Source organism: Stenella coeruleoalba (genome assembly GCF_951394435.1).
Source record: "Stenella coeruleoalba genome assembly, chromosome: 10".
Classification (NCBI taxonomy): Eukaryota; Metazoa; Chordata; class Mammalia; order Artiodactyla; family Delphinidae; genus Stenella; species Stenella coeruleoalba.
Genome location: NC_137156.1, coordinates 26,647,272 through 26,672,992, shown reverse-complemented (window position 1 = coordinate 26,672,992; position 25,721 = coordinate 26,647,272). Strand labels below are relative to the sequence as shown.

The window sequence follows — 25,721 nt, the reverse complement described above, 5'->3', positions numbered from 1 at the left end:
TAGACTTATTATGATTTGGGGCAGCCTCTCTGCTAATGGGTGGGGTTGTGTTCCTGTCTTGCTAATTGTTTGGCATAGGATGTCCAGCACTGTAGCTTGCTGGTCGTTGAGTGAAGCTGGGTGCTGGCATTGAGATGGAGATCTCTCGGAGATTTTTGCTGTTTGATATTATGTGCAGCTGGGAGGCCTCTTGTGGACCAGTGTCCTGAAGTTGGCTCTCCCACCTCAGAGGCACAGCACTGACTCCTGGCTGCAGCACCAAGAGCCTTTCATCCACAGGGCTCCTTAATTTGGGATGATTCGTTGTCTATTCAGGTATTCCACAGATGCAGGGTATATCAAGTTGATTGTGGCGCTTTAATCCGCTGCTTCTGAGGCTGCTGGGAGAGATTTCCCTTTCTCTCCTTTGTTCTCACAGTTCCCAGGGGCTCAGCTTTGGATTTGGCCCCGCCTGTGCGTGTAGGTCGCCGGAGGGCGTCTGTTCTTTGCTCAGACAGGACGGGGTTAAAGGAGCCGCTGATTCGGAGGCTCTGGCTCACCCAGGCCGGGGGGTAGGGAGGGTCACGGAGTGCGGGGTGGGCCTGCAGCGGCAGAGGCCGGCGTGACGTTGCAGCCTGAGGCGCGCCGTGCGTTCTCCCGGGGGAGCCGTCCCTGGATCCCCGGACCCTGGCAGTGGCGGGCTGCACAGGCTCCCCGGAAGGGCGTGTGGCTAATGACCTGTGTTCGCACACAGGCCTCCTGGCGGCGGCAGCAGCGGCCTTAGCGTCCCATGTCCGTCTCTGGGCTCCGCACTCTTAGCCGCGGCTCGCGCCCGTCCCTGGAGCTCTCTCAAGCAGCGTTCTTAATCCCCTCTCCTCGTGCACCAGGTAACAAAGAGGGACGTAAAAGTCTCTTGCCTCTTCGGCAGGTCCAGACCCCTCCCCGGACTCTCTCCCGGCCAGCCGCAGCGCACCAACGCCCTGCAGGCTGTGTTCACGCCGCCAACCCCAGTCCCCTCCCGGCGCTCCGACAAAAGCCGGAGCCTCAGCTCCCAGTCCCGCCCGCCCCAGCGGGTGAGCAGGCAAGCCTTCGGCTGGTGAGTGCCGGTCGGCCCGATCCTCTGCGCTGGAATCTGTCCGCTTTGCCCTCCGCACCCCTGTTGCTGTGCTCTTCTCCGCGGCTCCCAAGCTCCCCCACTCCGCCTCCCGAAGTCTCCACCCGCGAAGGGGCTTCCTAGTGTGTGGACACTTTTCCTCCTTCACAGCTCTCTCCTGCTGGTGCAGGACCCGTCCCTATCCTTTTGTCTCTGTTTAGTTTTTTCTTTTGCCCTAACCAGGTACGTGGGGGGTTCCTTGCCTTTTGGGAGGTCTGAGGTCTTCTGCCAGCGTTCAGTAGGTGCTCCGTAGGAGTTGTTCCACGCGTAGATGTATTTCTGGTGTATCTGTGGAGAGGAAGGTGATCTCCGCGTCTTACTCTTCCGCCATCTTCCCGGAAGTCGAGACTATCCTTTTTTCATTGTGTATTCTTGGCTTTCTTGCCAAAGATTAGTTGACTGTATATGTGAGGGTTCATTTCTGGGCTCTACATTCTGTTCCATTGGTCTATGTGTCTATTTTTCTGCCGATACATATTGTTTTGATTACTGTAGTTTTGTAGTATAGTTTGAAATCAGGATGCCTCCAACTTTGTTGTTCTTTCTCAGGATTGCTTGGCTATTAAGAGTCTTTTGTGGCTCCATAAAAATTTTAGGATTTTTTTTTTCTATTTTTGTGAAAAATGCCATTGGAATTTTGATACTGATTGCATTGACTCTTAGATGGCTTCGGGTAGTATGGACATTTTAGTAATATTAATTCTTCCAAAACATGAATATGCGTTTCTTTTCATTTATTTGTGTTACCTTCAGTTTCTTTCATCAAAAGCTTGTAGTTTTCAGTGTACAGGCCTTTCACCTCCTTGGTTAAATTTATTCCTAAGTATTTTATTGTTTTTGATGCTATCATAAATGAGATTGTTTTCTTAATTTCTCTTTCAGTTAGTTCACTGTTGGTGTGTAGAAACACAGCTGATTTTTTGTATGTTGATTTCTGTATCCTGGAATTTTACTGAATTTGTTGACTCGTTCTAACAGTTTTTTGGTGGAGTCATTAAGGTTTATAAGTATAAGATCATATCATCTGCAAACAAAGACAGTTTTACTTCTTCCTTTCCTATTTGGATGCCATTTATTTCTTTTTCTTGCCTGATTGCTCTAACAAGGACTTCCAGTACTATGTTGAATAGTAATGGTGAGAGTAGGCATTCTTGTCTTGTTACTGATCTTAGAGGAAAAGCTTTCCACCTTTCACCTTTGAGTATGATGTTAGTTGTAGGTTTGTCATCTATGGACTTTATTGTGTTGAGGTATGTTCCTTCTATACCCAATTTTTTGAGCATTTTTATCATGAAAGGATATTGTATTTTGCCAAATGCATTTTCTGCATCTGTTGAGATGATCATGTGATTTTTATCTTTCATTCTGTTGATGTGATGTATCACATTTATTTATTTGCACATGTTAAACCATCCTTGCATCTCAGAAATCAGTCCCACTTGACCATGGTGTGTGACTCTTTTAATGTGCTGTTGAATTTGGTTTGCTGGTATTTTGTTGAGGATTTTTACATCTGTGTTCATCAGAGATATTGGTCTGTAATTTTCTTGTAGTTTCCTTATCTGGCTTTGGTATCAGGGTAATGCTAGTTTTATAAAATGAGTTTGGGAGTGTTCCCTCCTCTTCAGTTTTTTGGAAGCATTTGAGAAGGACTGGCATTAATTCTGCTTTAAATGTTTGGTAGAATTCACCAGTGAAACCACCTGGTCCCAAGCTTTTCTCTATTTGGAGGTTTTTGATTACTGATTCAGTTTCCTTGTTATTGGTCTGTTCAGATTTTCTATTTCTTCATGATTCAATCTTGCTAGGTTGTACATTTCTAGGAATTTATCGATTTCTTCTAGGTTATCCAGTTTGTTGGCATGTAATTATTCATAGTAGACTCTCATGCTTCTTTGTATCTCTATACTACCAGTTATAATGTCTCCCTTTTCATTTCTGATTTTATTTGAGTCCTCTCTCTTTTTTCTTAATCAGTTAGCTAAAGGTTTATCAATTTTGTTTGTCTTTTCAAAAAAACAGCTTAGTTTCTTTGATCATTTCTATTGTTTTTCTAGTGTCTATTTCATTTATTTCTGCTCTGATCTTTATTATTTCTTTTCTTCTGCTGACTTTGGGCTTAGTTCTTCTTTTTCTAGTTTCTTGAGGTATAAAGCGAAGTGGTTTATTTGAGATCTTATTTCTCAATGCAGGCATATATCATTATAAACTTAAACCTGCTCTTGCAGCATCCTGTAGATTTTCATTTTTGTGCTTCCATTTTCATCTGTTCAAGATTTTTTAAATTTCCCTTTGATTTCTTTGACTCATTGGTTGTTCAGGAGTGTGTTTTTTAATTTTCACATATTTGTGAATTTTCCAGCTTTCCTCCACTTACTGATTTCTAGTTTCATGCCATTGTAATTGGAAAAGACACTTGGTATGATTTCAGTCTTCTTAAATTGCTGAGACTTATTTTGTGGCCTATCATATCTATACTGGAGAATGTTTTGCACATGCTTGAGAATAAAGAGTACTGCTGTTGAATGGATTGTTCTGTATGTGTGTGTTAGGTCTCTTTGATCTAAAGTATGGTTCAAGTGCAGTGTTTTCCTTGTTGATTTTTTTTATCTGGCTGATCTGTCCATTGTTGAGAGTGGGGTATTGAAGTCCCTTGCTATAATTGTTTTGTTGTCTATTTCGCCCTTCAGATCAACCGTATTTGTTCACATAAAAATCTACCCTTTTACTCCCCGCCCCTTATTTTTTTGATGTCACCATTTACATCTTTTTGTATTGTGTATCCATTAACAAATTGTTGAAGCTAGGGTTAAGTGGTCTTTATAGTAAAGTAGATAACACATCACCATGTTACAGTATTAGGGTGTCTCCGTTTACCTTTACCAGTGTGTTGTATAGTTTCATGTTACTAATAAACACCTTTTTGTTTCAGCTCAAAGAACTCTTTTCAGCATTTCATGTAAGGCAAACTTAGTGGTGACGAAGTCCTTTAGCTTATACTTATTAGGAAAAGTCTTTATCTTGCCTTCATTTCTGAAGGACAACTTTTCTGGGTAAAGTACTCTTGGTTGGCAGTTTTTTTCTTCATCGCTTTCTAGAGGCCTAAGCTGGCTGCCTGTGTGGTTCCTGGGCTCTGCTGGGGACAGGGGAGAGGAGGGAGCCAGGAGGGACTCAGGTGGTGGCCTGGGCAACCCTGAATGCCTGTGGGACAAAAGCTGGTGAAGTCTGCAGGGGCTACATGGCAGCTGCAGCTATGCTGGCTGTTGGCTGTGGGTCAAAATCTGCTGTTTGTCTGCCAAGCAGGTCTCTGTGAACCACAGTGGCTCCCACTGAATGGGTGCTGCCAGTAGCCCCTACCTTTTTCTTCCTTGTTCCTAACTGGCTCTGTACACTTCTACTTCACTAGTCTGTGGGGTGAAACTGAGGTGGGACCTTCATGCAGTGTCTCCAAACGACTGGAGAGCTGACTGCCCACCCTGCTTTTCCTTTCCTGGTTGAGGGGAAGTTGCCTCCTGGGGCTGAACAGTGCTGGCTTGGGGGATGGGATGATGCAGAGAAAATGGGTTGTCTTCCTTCTCTTGCTGTGTGAATATCCTCAGTTTTTTGTTTTACTGTGTTGCTGAAACCTCCTGAATGGACTCTGGACCTCTTCCAGAGGTGTTCATGGACAGCTGTCCAACCACTGATCTTTGTGGAGGGATGGGGAGGCTGGGTATCCTATGCCACTGTTTTGGTCTCCTCTGCCTTCAAAAATATTTCCTTTCCACTTTTTTTCTGTAATCTTTTGTTTTTTCCATTTACCAATAAAAATGTGTTGATTGTAAAAAAAAGAAAAAGAAACCATAATTCAGAAATGTATAGTACAGACAGAGAACATTCTCCAAGTCTAGCCTTTTCTGTGCACGTGTTTGCATGCTTATAATTAATACGCATATAATTTTGTAAGCTGCTTTTTTGGACTTATTAAATCATAAATATTTTTCCCAGATTACCACATGGTCTTTAATGGCTGCATAATAACCTGTTAGGTGAGCTTTCCATCAGTTACTCATGCTTGTCTTTTAGATTGTTTCCCATGGCGTGTTTTACTATTGTAATTATAACTATTATAATTTACTATTATAATTATAACTATTGAACATTATAATGGTCAGCCTTAGGCATATTGTTCTTTCCTGTAATTTTGGGTTATATCCTTAAAGGATTGGGGGTGGAATTATTGAGTTCAAGTCTGTTCAATTTAAGTCTGTAATATCCATTTGCTTTCCAAAAAGTTCTATGAATATATTAGCATCACTGTAGCAAGAGGGCCATTGTTTCATTTCAGGTAAAAATTCATTTCACAGAACTAGATCTTCTCAGTTCCATGGTTTATGACCACCAGATAAAATGAAAAACATGGGAAGACTAGTACAAAATTAGGAGTATACGTGAGATAATATTTTAGCCTTTTGTGGAAAGTGAGCTGGTAATTAAATTGGACTTTCAGCAGCAGGGCTTTAAGTTTTATTTTAAGCTCAGGCTGCTGCATCCCTCCTCCTTTCTGGCCGAGTGTTTTAGCTTAAAATACAAGAACCTTCTAAAGTAGGTAAACTTTTTGATGTAAGGTTTGTGGATGTTTATAAACAAAGGTTGAAGTTATATTTTTGAAAGTTAGCTTTTTTACCCAACAAATATTTATAATATAAAGACACACTTCATTTTTTTCTTCAGAAAACAGCATTTCCTAGAAGCCAGACGCTTGGCTATAGGAATGGCTATGCAGTTGTTCGACATCCAACAGTTGGGATCAGCGGGGACCGGCTCCAGGTCAGCCAGCTGTCTCAGGCTGAGCTGGACAAGCTGGCCAGCAAGGCACCAGTCCTCACGTACGGCCAGCCCAAGCAGGCCCCGCGCGCAGAATTCATTCCTGCCTATGTGGCTTTCGACAAAAAGGTATCATCTGGGATGGAAGGGTACCCCTTGAATTCAAATCTCTGAGAGCCAACTGTTTGCAGAAAAGTCAACAGTAAACCACAGCCTTTCCAGATACTCTGAGGAGAAAATTGTTCAAATGCCTCAACCCTTAGTCATAGACAGCTGAACTCAGGATTGAAAGACCCTTTCTTTACTCAGGAAGCCGATTACAGAAAATAATTCCCTGTAGACGTCACTGAAATATTTTCTAAATACAGTTTAAAAAAGTTGGATGAGTTCTGAATTCTTGAGTTCATATTGCTGTTTACCTGTTCTGTGTTTTCTACTTTTTAAAAATCCTGTATTCTGTAGTAATGACAAATCCTTAATCTCTGTGTAGTGCAGAGTGTCATCGTGACAATGACTTCATCTGTTGTTGGTTTTCTCCAGGCTGTCTCCATAAGTTTTGTTTTTCAGGGAACATTTCAGATTTGGCATAATATAACCAAAGGGTAGTATAACATTTTTGTTTGTGTCTTATTTACCCTTATGCTTTTGTAATGTGAGTTACTTTATTTCCGTCTGTTAACATTTCCACAGCATCCTTGATTTTCCTTGTCACTGAGCTTCCTCTTTTCACTAAGGTGAGCTTGTCCTAACCCTAGCCATGCAGCAGAATTACTGGTGGGACTTTTAAGAAACTTGAATGTTGCCCCAGCCCTCACTGATTCTAATTTCTAGATGATTTTTGTGTATAACTGGCTGTGAGAACTACTGACTAGTTTTTATAAGTTAGCTTTCTTCATTTACTCCTAGCCTATCTTATTTCTCTCTTTTTTTGGTCTTACGTTTCATTTTATTATTTTTGTTAAATGTCTATACCATTTTCATCCAGCTGGCCAATCTTTATTAATAAATAAAAATTTATTAATAAAGGTATTTTGTACCTTCCAGCCTCTGTTGAAGCTAGAGGCTGGAAGGTACAAAATAATCTACTGGTGAAAATATGCCATTTACATTAATAATCACTTAATTAAAATTTTTTTTAATGTATCAGACATAATCTATATCATCTCCCCTTCCCCATCTCAACTAACTCATTTGATACAAACACGTTGACATGTCCACTTATAGGCTGAACCTAAACATCCATATCAATGATATGATTGGGTATTTCTTTACCTTTTTCTTGTTTCTCTTGTTTATTTACAGCTGTGACAGGCACTGCAAAACCAGTAGAAAAGGGAAAGGGGGGAAAATACAAGAGAGGAGTGGGATAGGCATTTAACAGTTTATCAAGATACAAATGGTTAGGTTCAGTTTTTACTGAAAACAATCGCAAATAACTATCGTAAACTAGAACGTGATAAAGTATTAATGAGGGACTTCCCTGATGGTCCAGTGGTTAAGACTTTGCCTTCCAATGCAGGGGGTGCAGGTTCGACCCCTGGTCGGGGAGCTAAGATCCCACATGCCTCGCGACCAAAAAACCAAAACATAAAACAGAAGCAATATTGTAACAAATTCAGTAAAGAGTTAAGAAAAAAAGTATTAATGAAATTCAAAGAGGGAGAATTGTGCCAGAATAGGAAATAAGCTTCTCAGTTTTTGTCTTTCTATGTAATTTTATGCTAATTGTCATTACTTAATTTATACTTTTAAAATATTATTTGTAATTCATTTCTTTAAAGATAGTGCTCTTGAATATTTACATTTTTGTTTTCCTATTCGTTTTACTTGGATCATCACCATTTTCTATAAATGATTCTTACCATAGATAATGAGGTAGAGTAGAAATGCATGGTTTTGAAACTAGGAATTTTTTTTGTGATAAGAAAACTATGGGTTTTCTGAATTAGATCAGAGTTTAAATTTTTTGGTAATACCCAGAAGTCCACATACTAGCCAACATATTTGTCCATGTTTTGGACATTCTTTGTACCGTTCCTCATCCTTAGAATGTAAGTATTTCTTACACAGATTATAAAGACCAGGATATCTCCAAGGAGTGCCTGCATCTTTCTCTTTTTGCTCCCGTATGGTTCTCGTCATCATCACCCACTGTATCCATTTCCCAGGCTAACTTCCCACTCTGTGTTCCTGGTGTTCTTCTTTCATCCTCTTCATCTTTAACTTCCATCCTGCTGCCATTTCAAACACTCAGGTGAGTATTTCTCTACCTAGGGTCATACCATCCTGTCTTAAGAAATCTTCTTTCTACTTGTAACCCTTTAAGCAACTTTTTTCCTCACTTGATTGTCACTTCACTTAGAAGCTGACTTCTTCACCCTCGAGCCCCAAACTACTTTTTCTTAGTAGCCAGTGTTGTTTTACTTGTCAGATCTGGAGAGGTTTTCTTTACCAGCATTCTCTTTTACCTGTTTACAACATCTGCCATTGCTGACCCCCTTTCCTCTTTGAAACTCTGCTTTTCTTTTGCTACCAGGACTCTTCACTCTCCTGGTTTTCTTCTCTCTATCTCTCTCAATGCTCCTGCTCTGGCCTTCCTTCCTCCTCTCATTTATTAACGGTAAGTGTTTTCAAGGTTCTGTTCTCATTCCTTATTCTGTATTGTTGAGAGATTTCACCCACTTTTGTGTTTTCAGCTGTCATCTCAAGGTAGACAACTATCAATGTTTATTTCCAATTCTGACCTTATTGAAACTCCAGACCTGGCGCGGAATCTCTTCACCTGATGAGCTGTTGGCACCTCAGGGTCTGTGTGTCTGTAGCTCAGCTCATCACCTTTTCCCGCAAATGTGCTCTTTCTGTGTTCCCCTCGGTAATCCAAGCTTGAAGAGCTTGAAACCTGAGCCGCGTTTGGCTCTTTCTTGCTTCACTCCCCACATTCAGTGATTTGCCGAGTCGAGTATCTCTCACTCCCCTTTCCTCTCCCGCTATCTTAGTTCAGACAAGCAGCGTGTTAACAGCTAACATGTCGTTAACTGTTGTATTAGTCTCATGTTTTTTATGCTCATAACAGGTCTACTGCTTGCTTTATTCCCCAAAGCACAGCTCTGATGATATCACTTCTCTGGGGGGACATTACCACTACCCAGCTGCTCTAGCCCCCAGTTGAAAGTCATCCTTTTTAAAAAATTTTTTTAATTTTATTTTTTTAATTGAAGTATAGTTGATTTACAATGTGTGTTTCAGGTGTACAGCAAAGTGGTTCAGTTATACATATATATATATATATCTATTCTTTTTCAGATTCTTTTCCCTCATTATTATAAGGTTATTATACAAAATATTGAGTATAGTTCCCTGAGTTATACAGTGGGTCCTTGTTGATTATTTATTTCACATGTAGCAGTATGTATCTGTTAATCCCAAACTCCTAATTTATCCCCCACTTCCTGAAAGTCATCCTTGACTCTTCTTTTCCCTCAAAACCCACATCCAATCTTATCATCAAGCTCTGTCATTTCTGTCTCTAAAATATATAACTAATCCATTTACATATTTCCAACTCCACTATTAACATTAATTCATTTTCCACAGAACAACCAGGCCTGTCTTTTAAAAATAAATATCAGAACATGTCACGTACTGACCAAAATACTTCTCCACGGCTTTCTCATCATATATACAACTGTACAGGTTCCCTGCAGTCACCACGAGACCTGGCCCTCCCTGCTGTTTCTGCAGCTTTTTCCTGGGCCTCTCTTTTCCTCACCCACTGTGTTTCAGTCACACTAGATTTATTTTCCTTATTTTCTTGAGATTGTAATACACCACCCCAGGACCTTTGCATGTGCTGTTCCTGGAATAGCTTTCCCTCTGCTCTTAAGCAGCTGACTCCATCTCATCCTTCAGTGTGACTTACTATGAAGCTTTTTCTGGCCACTATGCTAAGGTGGTCCCTCCGTATTTTTCTCTATCATTTTTTTGTTTCCTTCACAGTGGTGTATTACAGTTTGTGTTGCTGATTTGTTTAGTGTTTATCTGTCCTACTTGAGTGTATACTTCATTAGCGCAAGGACTCATCTGGTCTATTCTGTGATTGGTACTCAATAAATATTAGTTGAAAAAAATGAGATGAATCATTATTTAAGAAATAAAATTAACATATTAGTGTCACTGCTGAAAATTGGCAAGCTGAGCATGCAATGCACAGATATAATAGAGTAAACTAAAAAATAATTTAAAAAGTGTACCTAGGCTTTTATAATTGTATGTGATATGAAAATATTCAGCATCTTCCCCATCAATTTGACATCATTGCGAATAGTTCCAAGTTTCTTGGGGCATTCTGAGCTCTTCCTGGGAGTTAGGAGACTTGGATTCTAATTCTGGGTGTTGTGTTGGCACCTTGAGGACTCTCAGTATTTAGTGTCCTCATCTATATAATTAGTTAGAATACATGTAGGAATCTATCCAGCTGTAAAATTCCATGAAAAATAAATTTTTAAACACAGTATCTAAATATTACTTTTTCCTTCCTTTTTACATAATATATTTCCTTCTTATTCTACCTGGGAAAGCTAATGTTATCTTAACTACTTGCTAAACAGTTTTCCTAGATTAACTCTTTTCTAGTCATTTCTTTCTGGGTGGAGCACAGAACTCTTAATTCTGTTCTTAATAAGTAGCTAAGTGCCTTTTTGATTAACAGTCAAATAAATAAGTACATTCAGGGTTAGAGTATTTCTTCCTGAGTCTTCACATGTTGGTCTCGCTCTCTGTAATATGACTTACGTGGTGAAAACATGTAGTTTTAGCCATACGTATAGATCATATGCCAGAGGAAACCCAAGTACTTTATTGCACAAACTGATTCATATTAAAAAATCAGAGATAAATGTACAGACAGAAAAAAACTTCTAGGGTTTTTTTTTTTTAATGGGTAAAATTTTTTACCACTTACAGTTTATGTCAGACAACAAACTCCCAAATAACCGAGAACATAAGAATTTAGTGCCCTAGTTAACTGAATAGTCAGTTTCTTCAATAAATGCCAAATATACCATATATACATAATCAGTTACTTCTTTTCCCTGCACAATTTGAATGTACTAGAATGAATATAAAGCGAACACTTTTACTGTGCATTAATTTTGCATTATTTAATTTTTCTTTGCTTCAAAAGGAATGTTTTGGATTTTACAAAGTGATCATGTGGTCACAATTCACTACTGTAAATGTACAAAGATAGGAGATTAGGATTCATTTGTACTGATCACATGGCATAAGTCTATAAGGTTTGTTTTTAAATAACTCATTATCATTAACATTTTAAAAAACAGAATGCAAAAACTTCTGATTATTTGAGCCTTTAAAATGTGTGTGTATCTTTTCCCAGCCTCCCATTCTGAGGCCGGGTTCCTGTTGCCAAAGGTATTTTCATCCCCTTCATCTTAGAAAACAGATGGCATAGGAAACTGGAGGTACCCCAGGCTTCAATCTTTCGTTTTCTTCTTTGTCTATGCTCACTACTTTGGTCCAGACTCATGCCTTGAAATGTCCTTTACACAAGCAGTCCCCAACCTTTTTGGCACCTCAGACCGGTTTCGTGGAAGACGGTTTTTCCACGGACCCCGGGGAGAGGGGCAGGTAAAGGTTTTGGGATGATTCAAGTGCATTACACTTACTGTGCACTTTATTTCTATTATTATTATATTGTAATATATAATGAAATAATTTTGCTGACAGGAGGCGGAGCTCAGGTGGTAACGCAATCGATGGGGAGCAGCTGTAAATACGGATGAAGTTTCAGTTGCCCGCCAGCCACCCATGTCCTGCTTTGCGGCCCGGGGGTTGGACCCCTGCTTTACACAGTGAATTGTGTCCTGAATTCTACATGTACCTGCCTATCTGACATCTCCTCTTGAATGTTCAATGGATATCTGAAACTAAACGTGTTCAAAACCGAACCCCTAATTTTGTTTCCCACCCCCCCAAACCTGCTCCACTGCATTCTGCTCTGTATCAGATTGATAGCAGTTCCATTTTCTCGGTTGCTCAGGTCAGAATGTTGAGTCATCCTGATTCTCCTCTAATACTGACTTCTTTCCCAAAACCCAGCCCTGCGTCTCAGATTGCCTCCTGCCACAGTAACTGTGCATGCTGAATTCAGGAAGTCTAAAATCCAGCTCACCGTCTGCTCTACAGAGTTATCTCCTCAGGTAAATCTGTGTAAGCCTGTGGCTCAGGTACAGACCATTTCGTACGTGAATTACTGATCATGTCCCCTTTCAATTCTTTGCAACTGTTGTAAAATGTTACTTTAAAAGGATCTTTGTCTTTTGCTTTTACCATATGATTTTTCTCCTTTAAACATTCCATTACATTCATCCATCTCATCTTTTTATTAGGAGTTTTAAGGTCTTGACTCCATTATATTCATATTTCTCCTATGCAACTGCCTGTTCTCTTTTGCTTTTTATCTTGTTCTTCCACAGCAGACATTATACATTATCTCATCTTCCCATCCATTGAACCATAATTGTCTTCACTAAAGAGTCTCCTTGGTTTGTTCCTCTTACTCTAGTAGAGGTTTGGGTTAACACTCTTGCCTCCCTGAAGCATCATTCTAATACGTTCTTGCCCTGAAAAGAAGTATTAAAAATAGAATTATAGACATTTAAAAATCCCAACGCATGTCAACATGAGCTTTTTTTTTTTTTGGCCACGCCGCGCCACTTGTAGGATCTTAGTGCACAGACCAGGGCTCGAACCGGCGTTCTTGTCAGTGAAAGCACAGAGTCCTAACCACTGGACCACCAGGGAATTCCCAACATAAGCTTTTTATATTATTTTTAAGTGTTTTTTCAAATGTACAGTAGATGTGTCATTTTGACTTTACACTGATGCTGATGCTTCCAGAGGACCTAGGATTTGCTTCATCTAGGATAGATGTTTCTGAGCACAATGAGGGTATTGACATGCCACCCAAGAGTCTGTGGTGGATTGTTGATTGGAGAGTCATTCATACAAAGTCTCTAAGAATGAATATGTCATTAATGTGCATCTACAAGGGACTGCACTCCTAAAGAAACGGACTGGAGACTTCATTTTCATTTTGAAACCAAAAGTCATAGTCTCTTATTCTTTCTGGAAATTCTAAGAGGGATTTTTGACATTGAAGTAAAGCTAGTAGAGTTAAGATCTTTAAGCCATCTTGTCAAGGAACGTGTTAATAAACAGTCTACACGTAGTTTGAATATTTAGAGCAGAGACCAGCAGGCTTTTTCTGTGAAGAGCCAAATAATAAATATTTTGGGCTTTGCAGCTGTCTTTGTCTGTTCGAGCTGCCATAATAAAATACAGACAAACAGGTGACTTAAACAATAGAAATTAATTTTCTCAAAGTTCTGGAGGCTTCAAGTCCAAGATCAGGACTCCTGCTAATTTGGTTTCTGGTGAAGTCTCTCTTCCTGGCTTCCAGAGAGATGCGTTCTTGCTGTGTCCTCACGTGGCCGTTCCTCAGTGCCTGTGGGCTAACAGCGGGGAGCTCTCTTCCTCTTCTTACAAAGCCACCGGTTCTGTCGGATTAGGGCTCCACCCTTAGGGCTCATTTAATCCGAATTACCTCCTAAAGACCCTATTTCCAAATACAGTCACGTTGGGGGTTAGGGTTCCAACATATGAGTATTGTGGGGGTGGGAGACAGTTCAGTCCATAGCAGCAGCCCAGCTACTCAGCTCTGCCCTCGTAATGGGAAAGCAACCATTAGCAATTACGTGTTAATTATTTCGTATAATTTCCATGTGTTTTGAAATTTTATTCTTCTTTTGATTTTTCAACAATTTAAATATGAAAACATTCTTAGCTTGCAGGTTATACAAAAACAGGTGGCAGGGGTAGGTTTGTCCCATGATCGTAGTTTGGCAACCCTTGACTTAGAAGATGGGAGTGATGAGTATTCGAATCTCCCTGAGTGGTTCTTGGCACAGGAAGGTACTTGGTATTTTTGGATGAGACACTAATACACCATTTTTCCCTCCTTTTTGTATTACAGGTGCTGAAATTTGATGCCTATTTCCAAGAAGGTGTCCCTCTGTCAACTGAGGAACATTACAGGATCCGCCAAGTGAACATTTACTACCATCTGGAAGATGACAGCATGTCTGTCATAGAGCCTGTTGTGGAAAACTCCGGGATCCCTCAAGGCAAGTTAATCAAACGGCAGCGCCTAGCCAAGAATGACCGGGGAGACCATTACCATTGGAAAGACCTAAACCGAGGAATAAACATCACAATTTATGGCAGAACTTTCCGCATTGTTGACTGTGACAAGTTCACACAGGTATAGTATATGTTTTTGGAAGCTGTGGTGCTTAGGCATTATTCTAATCTACGGAAGGATGCATGTCACTTGTTAGGGTAAGAGGAGGGCACTGATCATCTGTCCTGAGTGGATTATCGTGTAGGTTAATTTGGCATTTGTCTATATCCTATGTGCCATCGCTATGTAGTGACATCATTTTTTTCAAAATGATTTTGCTACATATCCATTCAAATAAAGTTAAATTCCCTTCACAGCTGAATCATTTGATAAGAAATCAGTTCACATGCCAGTTCAGATAGAGAATAGGGGAGCTAGTTCCCTTGATGGGGTAGAAATATGGAAGAGGCACTGGGCAATTTAGCTGAAGTTTGGGTTTACAAAAATAGCACTACCACTATTAGCAGATATGAGCCTAAAATTTTTTGTACAATTCGTATTTTTTCCGTAACTCATACTTGCTTTGTTCTAGGGAAACTTGCTATCTAAAGAATTCCTGGAATAAAAACATTTTTAAAGGAAAACACTTTTTTATAGTGAGAAAAATCCTCCATTTCTCTATTTCATAAATATGGATTTTTTGATAACTTATACTTAATTGTAGAGAGAGAGGAAAAAGCGAGCGAGAGAGAGCACTTTCTTTAGCACAAAGTGTAGGTATTAGGAAATCAATTCCAAATTTGTTTCACTTAAAATAAATTTTAGTAGCAAAAATATAGTTCCTGAATTTTTTATGCCTTTAATCCCATGTGACCTAATGCCAAATGTGATTAATTTTTACCATGCACTGAGCTCCTGTGAATTCACTCATTTATTTTTTTCATTTAGTAATTTATTTAGCAAATGCTGACTGAGTGCCTGCTGTGTGCCAGGCACTGTTCTAGGTGCCAGGTATAAGTATTTGCCCTTATGGAGGTTATTACATTCTGGTTGGAGGAGACAAATAATAAGCAAACAAATGTATAATATGTCAGATGCTGCTAAGAGCTATGGAAGGAACTAAAGAGAGTAAAGGAGGTGGGAGTTGGGGGGGGCACGATATGTAAAGGTTGGGCAGGGAGGGCCTCACTGATGAGATGATGCAGGGACAGGACCTCAGGGCAGTGAGGAAAGGAGCCATGGCATCCTTGGCTTGTCGCCCCAGAGCTGCCGAGAAAACCATATAGAAGGTGGAGGTGCCAGACCATCTTGGAGATACTGTCCCCTTCAAATGTGTTCTGATCTCTTATTTTTTAGGTTTTGAAGTTCTTTTTATCATAGGCAGTTCCAGAATTGTGCTGACAGTGAAAAATTATGAAATGTATAAATTTAAGGTATTACAATTGTTTTTACAATTGTGTCTTTACAGACAGTTTGAACATTTGCAAGTTGATCACTGAGCCATTGAGCTAAGCCAGTTACAGTCAGTTCTCATTATTAATGGTAGTTACGTTCAGTGCAGTCGCCACCAACACTGAGTTAGCAAATACTGAACCATTGCTCCTAAGAGAAATACAGAGTTAGGTTCCTACAAGCCTCTGGTCAAAATGTTACCTTGTTCTGTGTGTTCTTTCTGTTTACAGACGCCACATTTAAAATATATTGTTGATTCATTAACATTGAGGTCATGGCCCAAGCACTGTAAGTCATGCCTGAATGAAGCTTAGCTGACACTTGTATTTTTTTCTTAAGATACATCACAGCTGCCTTTTTTTATGTGGTAAAATATACATAACCTGAAATTTAGCACCTTAACCATTTTTAGATGTACAGTTCAGTGGCACTGAGTACATATCACAGTCTTCTTGTACTGAGAACAGAAAACAGCGCTGCTCTTTGGGGGCTACTTCAGACAGCAAAATCACCAACAGAAAGCACTTAAGTGAGAAAAAGTGGCTCCAAGTAGACCATGAAAAGGACACTTTTTCACCAGGAAAGCTGAAAACAAGAAGGCAGAACTTCAAGTTGTTCAGCCTCAGCTGGCAACTCAGAATTTTCACTGCTCTGTGCACAGCTGCAAAGGACCACAAAAGCGCCACAAGGGTTGATTACAAATGAGTTTTAGCAAGCGGACAAATTTGTAAATGCAGAAATTTGTGAATAATGGGGATCAGCTGTATTTTAATTACTAATGATAGACAAGAGCTGAGTATTTCAGGCACTGATGATTAGATTGAATTATGTTTTCAATAACTGATGTTAGGTTACAAGTTGGCTTCTATAACAGTTTGAGATTTGTTCACATCTTATCTAATTTGATGGTTTTCACTACAGCTGGACCTATGAGTGGATAAGGAGGAGACTGGCTTTATAGTGTGATTTGGACAAGGAACCACCTCCATTCACACATATCATCATCACCATCCCTTCTCACGCCGCTACTCATGGCTCCACATAAATGGTCCTATAGACAGAATGAACTGAACACATTAAAAAATAGAGCTCCAGAACTCAGCTAGAATTTATTATTTTCACTGAAGTATTACTGCTGGTGTCACAGATGTGAATCCTACTCCACAGATACAGGTGCACAAGAAATGTTATTTTGTTTTTTAAAAGTAACTTAAGACCTAATTGAGCCCCAGTCAAACTGACCTGGTGTTTCTGTTTGCCCTCAGCTTTGCCAAAGATTCTAAGCCCTAAGGATAGCTAGTAAGCAGCAGCACTCGCAGACCCAAAGGGGTTATCTATGCAGGGTCCCTAGGTTGTCCAGTGACCAAGGGCACCTCCCTGAAGCTTGGTGCTGAGTAAGAGACTGGACTCTGAGCACCTGTGCTTGACTGGCTGCACCTGTTCTCCGAGCGTCCCTGCAGAGACCTGGGGAGTCTTGCTTTTCTAAGGCCCACCAACCTGTGTCTGTTTTCCAGTCTGGGGGAATCTCCCTCTTTCTGTCTTCTTGCCCTCAAAGACATTCCCTTCTCTCCCCTCCTCCTGGGACACCTTAGAATAATCACTTCAAAGAGTTTAGGCTTTTTCTAAGAGACAGGAAGAACAGTCAACTTCAGGAAGCTTCTACATTCCTCCCGAAATCCCTAAAGTAAGGTTAACAAAGGGCCTGGTTATCAGTTGTAAGCAACAAAAAGGAGTAAAACACCCATTAATTTTCTCAGTCAATAATCCTGCTACACTAGTAGACCATCTCAAGGGAGGGGAGAATTTTATTGTCATCTGCAGTTCAGTACTTTTAGTAGATGTTGAGATCATAATATTTTAATATTGAAAGGATATTGGGGGGACTTCCCTGGTGGTACAGTGGTTAGGAATCTGCCTGCCAACGCAGGGGACACAGGTTCGAGCCCTGGTCCGGGAAGATCCCACGTGCTACGGAGCATCTAAGCCTGTGTGCCCCAGCTACTGAGCCTGCGCTCTAGAGCCTGTGAGCCACAACTACTGAGCCCGCCTGCCCCTGCCGCAACTACTGAAGCCCACGCACCTAGAGCCTGTGCTCCACAACAAGAGAAGCTACTGCAGTGAGAAGCCCGCGCGCCACAATGAAGAGTAACCCCTGCTCGTCACAACTAGAGAAAGCCCATATGCAGCAGTGAAGACCCAACACAGCCAAAAAATAATAATAATAAATAATTTTTTTAAAAAAAGAAAGGATATTGGCGACTGCCTAATAAAACTTTAAATACTAAGATTATAAGCTAGTTAGCAGAGCTGATACTAGAACCCATGTATTTTGGCCCTGAGTTCTGTATATTTTCTATTGAATTGTCCAAAAGCAAACTACACAATTCCCAAAAGAAACCCAGATTTCAGATTAATTTCCAGTTCCACAATGTAAACAGATCCCAGGAAATTGTTCTTTTCTGGTCAACAAAAAAGATAGTTTATTGTGCTTTTAAGAAGAATTGTCAAGTTGTATTAAAATATATAGTGACTTAAAATATTTTATTTACTCATAATTAGCAAAATAAAATTCAGTGATCACATCAAGTTCAGATGCTTTCTTTAACTTTTTTAGTGAGATTTGAGCACTTGATTCGTCTTTCCTATTTGGCTGAAATATTTTTTGGTCTAAAATAATTAGTGGGTATGCTTTCTTTTTTTTGCGGGAAGTACTTAATCATATATTTGTTTTAAATGAGATGGAAAGCTGGGGATTTGATTTCAGCTTAACTTTGCCATTGTGCAGCTTGCCCCCAAACCTGATATGAATTACGTATTGTTCAAACTATGGTTAGGTTCCCGATGTACGTATGTAAGCAGTCCTGGTACTCCCTCTGTTCCTGGGCACCTACTTAAATCTAATTGATCTGAATTCATATTTGAAGCCAGTTACCTTACCATCATGTCTTCCATTTATACTTAAGGTAATTATCAATTATTATCTGCATTATAGAACTGGGTCAATCAAAGGCTTAGTACTGCTAAGACATGTTCAAGCTGCAAACTAATGGTTAAGGTGGGCAGTAGCTTAGAAATTCTTATTATACTTATTTTTACAGCATCACTTAATATTTACTTTGAGAAGCTTCAAGAAAGATAATCATTTTTAATTTTGAATTATGTAGGTATTTTTGGAAAGTCAAGGAATTGAACTAAATCCACCAGAGAAGATGGCTCTCGATCCTTACACTGAACTCCGGAAACAGCCTCTTCGTAAGTATGTGACCCCAACAGACTTTGATCAACTCAAGCAGTTTCTCACCTTTGACAAACAAGTAAGTGACCCAGTAGGTTTACTTGTTTCCAAATGCAGCACTGCTTATTAGCAAGTTATTTTGGTAGATGTGTATTTTGAAACATTATATCTGTAATTTAACTGGTCAGATATAGTGCTATCTTTCTGGGGTTAGAGGTACAGGAATGCCTAAATTTCATATCAGAGGTTCAAAGATGATTGTGGAGTTAAGTCTTGTGAGCTCCACCAAACTTTTAAATCTTAAAGCAATTGCTGAGCAACATCTGCTCCCTGCTTTTTACTTCTAACCACCTACTTCTTTTCTCAAATATGAATTAATATCAAAGAATCCTCTGGGAAACCTTAAATGAATTATTGGGATATTTCAAAGCTATTGCATATATGTAGGTTTCTAGTGTTAAACTAGTAATTTCACAGCATTCGCATTGCAGATGCTTCCTTGTTCAATTTTATATTGATGTGTGAGTACAGAATGTTCTGGGTATTTTCCAGCTCTGTTCCAACCTTCCTATCTTCCCCTTGTGGACTGGTGTATTTGAGTCTTCTCCTTTACTGTACTAAAGGGAAAGAGAAAACAGATCACCCTCAGTGTTTCTTTGCTGCTTTTTTCTCTCAGACATCTAATTCCTTTTAGTTCAGAAAATTTTACCTAGCACTAGCAAGGTCTTTTAAGAACATTCTTTATATCAGTCATATGTCTGTCATTATTTTGTATTTAAAGATTGTATTGTTGATACTGTTACTAGAAAGAACAGTTGAAAGAACTAAAAAAAGACTGATTAATAAATGAAAATTCTTTCCATACTAATTATATACAAACCATTCACATGTACCTTTATTAATATGCATAAAGCACTGAACAAAGGGCCCACTGCTCTTTTAATTCAGCTTCTCTTTCACTGACTAATATTTTGGATCAAAATGAATCATTCTTTCTCAGCACAAGCTTGTAAGACTATTATTTAATACTTTCCAGCTGTTGACATCTGGCATATGATTTCAGATGTTTTTGTATCTTTGGTGAATACTTTGTTTTTAACCATCTGAGATTATGTCATAGTCTTTCTGGTTAATCTTTTCATCATTGTCTGATACAGAAATGCCAAAGTAGCTAAGTTAAACTCTCCACCTGTAGAATTTTTACTTAAGTCACTGCTTTGGGTTCCTCAAAGGTTCTTCGATTCTATGCAATCTGGGATGATACAGACAGCATGTTTGGTGAATGTCGGACCTACGTTATTCATTACTATCTTATGGATGATACAGTGGAAATTCGAGAGGTCCACGAACGGAATGATGGACGAGATCCCTTCCCACTCCTCATGAGCCGCCAGCGCATGCCCAAGGTTTTGGTGGAGAATGCAAGTATGTGTGATTCAGTTTATCCTCTGTTAATTGGGACCTTTCCTGGATCTCAAAGGAGTTAATCAGTGTGGTCATTCCCTTTACACTAGGGAGGTGCTTGCTGTGTTCTCTTAGGTACTCAAAAAGCGGCTTTCCCATAACTTCCCTCCTTTACTGGCCCCTCGATCCAAGCTTGTATCTGAAATGGTCTGGCAGAGAGGACTGATACCAAGATCAGGGGAACAAAACCAAAAGAGCAGTGGAAGATTTATTTAAAGTGTGGAAGAGCAAGGCTTCTGAGCTGAAGCAATTTCATGTCAGATTTTTAATGCATTTCTGAAACAAGCTTGTTTTCATTCAGAGATACAGCTTACCATTTCCTTATGTGCTTTTCAGACTTTTCTTCTCACCTCAACCACTTCCTAATCAGGAAGTTTCTATGTGGGATAACTTCAGATGGGAAAAGGCATGTCTGTGGTTCATAATGGTGGGTCCCCATTGTATCAACCCTTGGTCTTTCTTTGTTGATATAAAATAACCTTATCAATGGGAGTGTGAGAATGCAAACAAAATGCAGCTGAGACAGGCTGTCTGTCACTACTTCTCTGGAATAAATAGACTTGCTTTAGTTATTGACTTAATAGTTTAAGAATTTTCTCTTACAAAAGTGTCATCTTGGTCACATGTAATGACCAATGTTTGGATGGCTGACAGAACTCTGTAATAAATACTTTGGGTTTTTTTTGTTTTGTTTTTTAACTCTATTTTTTGGAACTAAGAGATAAGAAATTCCAGGTATTGAGCAAGAGATTTGTCTTAGAGGTTATAAACAAATTGGCCTTCTGAAAGCTAAATCCAGCCTACTCACATGTATTGCTTGGTCTGCACAGTGTTTTTTAAAAATGCAGTTATCTGGGGGCAAGGAGGTGGAGATTTCCATTACTGGGAGAGTGGATAATCAGAATGTGGTGAAGGTATATCCTGATAAATATGTAATAGAAGGAAAATGTACAAGAAAGCAAATGGATGCATCTTAAATGCATAGTGCTGTGTAGAAAAAAAAGGAGATGTATAACGCAATACCATTTACATGAAGTAAAATGCACACAAAACTGTAAATATGCAGATAATCAGAAAGCTGCTCATTAGCATGGTTGCATGTGAGGCAGAGGAGAATGAGATTGGGGAAAAGGATAAAAGGGAGTAAAAATTGTCATTTTTAAATTAAGAGACTTAACATTAAGCACCTCTTTTTTTGAGAGATGAGAATAATTGCTAACACAGTTTACATTCTCAAATAGCGATAACTGGATCCATGCCCTAGTTCAACTTAGTCTGGCTGCTGCCTGCCGTGTTTCTTCTACTTAGCTCCCATAGAACCCTCTTAGAGTTCTGTGACACTGGGACTAATATACTAATTTTGGCCTTCCAAAATGCTTAAATGAGCCTGCAATGCCTGCCATCTGGAGCTAACAAACGTCAGAGTTATGATTAAGAAGAAGAATGGGGATGTATTCAGGATGGCATGAAAAAAGTGTCAGTAAATCTCTTGAACTCTCAGGTTCCATGTTTGTGTCTGCCTTATCAATGTGCCTTATCATTGTGGCTGTGTTTAGACTTTGCAAGACGTAATCATCCTCATCTATAACTTTCCAAATTTTAACAGTTTTCAGCAGGGGTAGATGGAAAGGCAGCCTGGTGACCTATGTAGGGTCCTTTGAAAAGGTAGGACACATATCTTTTTGTGAAAGTTATTGTTAGTCTTGCAGATAGAAAAGGCTAAGCTTCCATCAGCTAAATAATTCCTTTAACTGGAACCACGGTGTTAAAGTGTCTGACTGACTCCCAGAGGCATTAATCCAATGGATAATTTTTATTGAATTTGGTTAAACAAGGGTTAAATATCTGCTGTGGGAACTATGTCATGTGCTAAGTGCTGTGCTATGGAGGGTAAGATGAAAATGTAACTCCTAGACCTAGAATCCCTGTCCTTCAGTCACTTCTAGCGGCTGGGGAGACAAGTAATATAAATACTCAAAGCGCTTAAACAGTAACACAGGTGCTCCAGATTATCTGATTGCTAACTAGTTATGTCATGTAGACAAAGCTCAGAAGAAGAGGTGTGAGCTAGAAAGACTAAAGGCTTTGTGGGAGAGCCGGGTGTGGACCTAAACAATGGACCCTTAACTAGGAAAAATCAAATGTATAGAAAGGAAATGATTCCAGAAGTAAGATCTGAGATATAAGAAGTGATAAAGAAAATGGTAAAATGTAGGTAAATCTAAATAAACATTGACTATACAAACTAAAGGAACAATGTTAAATTTGAGGGGCTTAAAACATATCAAAGTAAAATTAAAGTATATTACAGTAATGATATTGGAGCAGTGATAGGATTAAAAAACAACAAATTTTGAAAAATGTTTGGGTATTTTTATGGATTATTTATTTATTTATTTAATTTTTTTTGTTTTTTTTTGTTTTTTGCTGTTGTGGCCTCTCCCATTGCGGAGCACAGGCTCCGGACACGCAGGCTCAGTGGCCCTGGCTCACGGGCCTAGCCGCTCCGCGGCATATGGGATCTTCCCAGACCGGGGCACGAACCCACGTCCCTTGCATCGGCAGGCGGACTCTCAACCACTGCGCCACCAGGGAAGCCCCTGGATTATTTATTTTTATTGAAATAAAATTAACTTACAATACTATATTAGTTTCAGGTGTACAACACAGTGATCTGATACTTTTATACATTACAAAATGATCACCAGGATAATTCTAGTTATCATCTGTCACCACACAAAGTTTTTGCAGTATTATTATTATTATTGTTATTTTCAGTGTTCCCCTGACAACTCTAATGCATAGCCAGGCTTTTTTTTTTTTTAATATTTATTTACTTATTTGGTTGCGGCCAGGTCTTAGTTGTGGCACGTGTGCTCCTTAGTGGTGGCTGGTGGGCTTCTTATTTGTGGCTCACAGGCTCCTTAGTTGCCACTCACTGGCTGCTTAGTTGTGGCACGTGGGCTCTTTAGTTGTGGCTTGCCAGCTCCTTGGTTGTGGCGTTTATGTGGGATCTAGTTCCCTGACCAGGGGTCAAACCCGGGCCCCCTGCATTTGGAGCATGGCATCTTAACCACTGCACCACCAGGGAAGTCCCTACAGTATTATTGACTATATTCCCTATGCTGTACATTACACCCCCGTGACTTATTTATTTTACAACTAAAGTTTGTACCTCTTAGTTTTCCTCATCAATTACACTCATCATCTTACCCCACTCCCCTCTGAGAACCACCAGTTAGTTCTCTATATCTATGAGTCTGTTTCTGTATGTTTATTCTTTTGTTTTACTTTTTTAGATTCCACATACAAGTGAAATGCAGTATTTGTCTTTCTCTGTCTGACTTATTTCACTTAGCATAATACCCTTTAGGTCCATGTTGTCAAAAATAGCAAGATTTCATTCTTTTTTATCATTGAGGAATATTGTGTGTGTGTGTGTGTATGTGTGTTTACAGCACTTTCTCATTATCCATTCATCTATCCATGGACATTTAGATTGCTTCCGTATCTTGGCTATTGTAAATAATGCTGTAGTGAACAGAGGGGTGCATAAATCTTTTTGAATTAGTGGGGTTTTTTCCCCCAGAAAAATACCCAGAAGTGGAATTGGTGGATCTCATGATAGTTCTGTTTTTAATTTTTTGAGGAATCTCCATACTGTTTTCCATAGTAGCTGCACTAATTTTACATTCCCACCAACAGTGCACAGGGTTCCCTTTCCTCCACATACATCCTTGCCAACATTTGTTATTTGTTGTCATCTTGATAATAGCCATTCTGAGAGGTGTGATGTGGTATCTCATTGTGGGTTTGATTTGTGTTTCTCTGGTGATTAGTGATGTTGAGCATCTTTTCATATGCCTGTTGGCCATCTGTAGGTCTTCCTTGGAAAAATGTCTCTTCAGGTCCTCAGACCATTTTTTTTAATCAGGTGGGTTTTTTGTTTGATGTCGAGTTGTATGAGTTCTTTCTATATTTTGGATATTAAACCTCTTATCAGATGTATTATTTGCAAATAGCTTCTCCCATTCAGTAGGCTGCCTTTTTGTTTGGTTCCTTGTTTCCTTCATCGTGCAAAAGCTTTTTAGTTTGTTGTAGTCCCATTGGTTTATTTTTGCTTTTGTATCCCTTGCCTGAGGAGACATATCCAAAAAAAAATGTTTCTAAGACTGATGTCAAAGAATGTACTGCTTATGTATTCTAATAGGAGTTTTATGGTTTTAATTCTTACATGTAAATTTTAATTCTATTTTGAGTTAATTTTTGTATATGGTGTAAGTAGTCCAGTTTGATTCTTTTAACGTGTGGCTGTCCAGTTTTCTCCACACCACTTATTGAAGAGTCTGTCTTTTCCCCATTGTGTATGCTTGCCTGATTTGTCATAGAGTAATTGACCATATAAGTGTGGGTTTATTTCTGGGCTCTTTGTTCTGTTCCATTGATCTATGTGATCTATGTGCCAGTACCATACTGTTTTGATTATTGTAGGATTGTAGTATAGTTTGAAATTAGTGAGCATGGTACCTCCAGTTTTGTTTTTCTTTCTCAAGATTGTTTTGGCTATTCAGAACCTTATGTGTTTCCATACAAATTTTAGAATTATTTGTTCTAGTTCTGTGGAAAATGCCATTGGTATTTTGATAGGGACTGCATTGAATCTGCAGGCTAGGTAATATGTTTATTTTAACAATATTAATTCTTCCAATCCATGAGCACAGTGTATCTTTCCATTTGTTTGTGTTGTCTTCAGTTTCTCTCGTCAGAGTCTTAACAGTTTTCTGAGTAAAAGTATTTTACCTCCTTGGTTAGATTTATTTCTAGGTATTTTATTCTTTTTTATGCAGGTGTAAATGGATTTGTTTTCTTTTTCTGTTAGTTCTTTGTTAGTGTATAGAATTGCAACAGATTTCTGTATATTTTGTATCTTATGGCTTTACTGAATTCATTTATTAGTTCTGTTTTATTGTGGCACCTTTAGGATTTTATATATATAGTATCATATCATCTGCAAACAGTAGCAGTTTTACTTTTTTCCTTTCCAACTTGGATTCCTTTTATTTCTTTTTCTTGTCTGATCGCTATGGCTAGGACTTCCAATATTATGGTGAATAAAATTGGAGTGAGTGGTCTTCCTTCTCTTGTTTCTAGTCTTCAACAAAATGCTTTAAGCTTTTTACTGTTGAGTGTGAAGTTAGCTGTGGGCTTGTCATGTATGGCCTTTATTAAGTTGAGGAAAGTTCCCTCTCTGCCCACTTTGTTGAGAGCTTTTATCATACATGGATGCTGAATTTCACCAAAAGCTTTTTTTGCACCTATTGAGATGATCATATGATTTTTATTCTTCAGTTTGTTAATCACATTGATTGATTTGTGGGTTTTGAACCATCCTTGCACCCCTGGGATAAATCCTACTTGATCATATTGTATTA

At 39.2% G+C, this 25,721-nt stretch overlaps 1 protein-coding gene across 2 annotated transcripts in view; it reads left to right on the top strand.

Annotated features, from left to right (window-relative positions):
* Window positions 1-25,721, top strand: part of EFHC1 (EF-hand domain containing 1) — a 64,908-nt gene that overhangs the window by 6,549 nt on the left and 32,638 nt on the right. The window contains exons 2-5 of one of the 2 annotated variants that reach the window (XM_079934901.1): window positions 5,846-6,067; window positions 13,992-14,279; window positions 18,755-18,904; window positions 20,058-20,250. In XM_079934901.1, the coding sequence (XP_079791027.1) occupies window positions 5,846-6,067; window positions 13,992-14,279; window positions 18,755-18,904; window positions 20,058-20,250 (853 nt within the window). The remainder of the gene's footprint in view (window positions 1-5,845; window positions 6,068-13,991; window positions 14,280-18,754; window positions 18,905-20,057; window positions 20,251-25,721) is intronic. The other variant, XM_079934900.1, reaches the window with a different exon arrangement.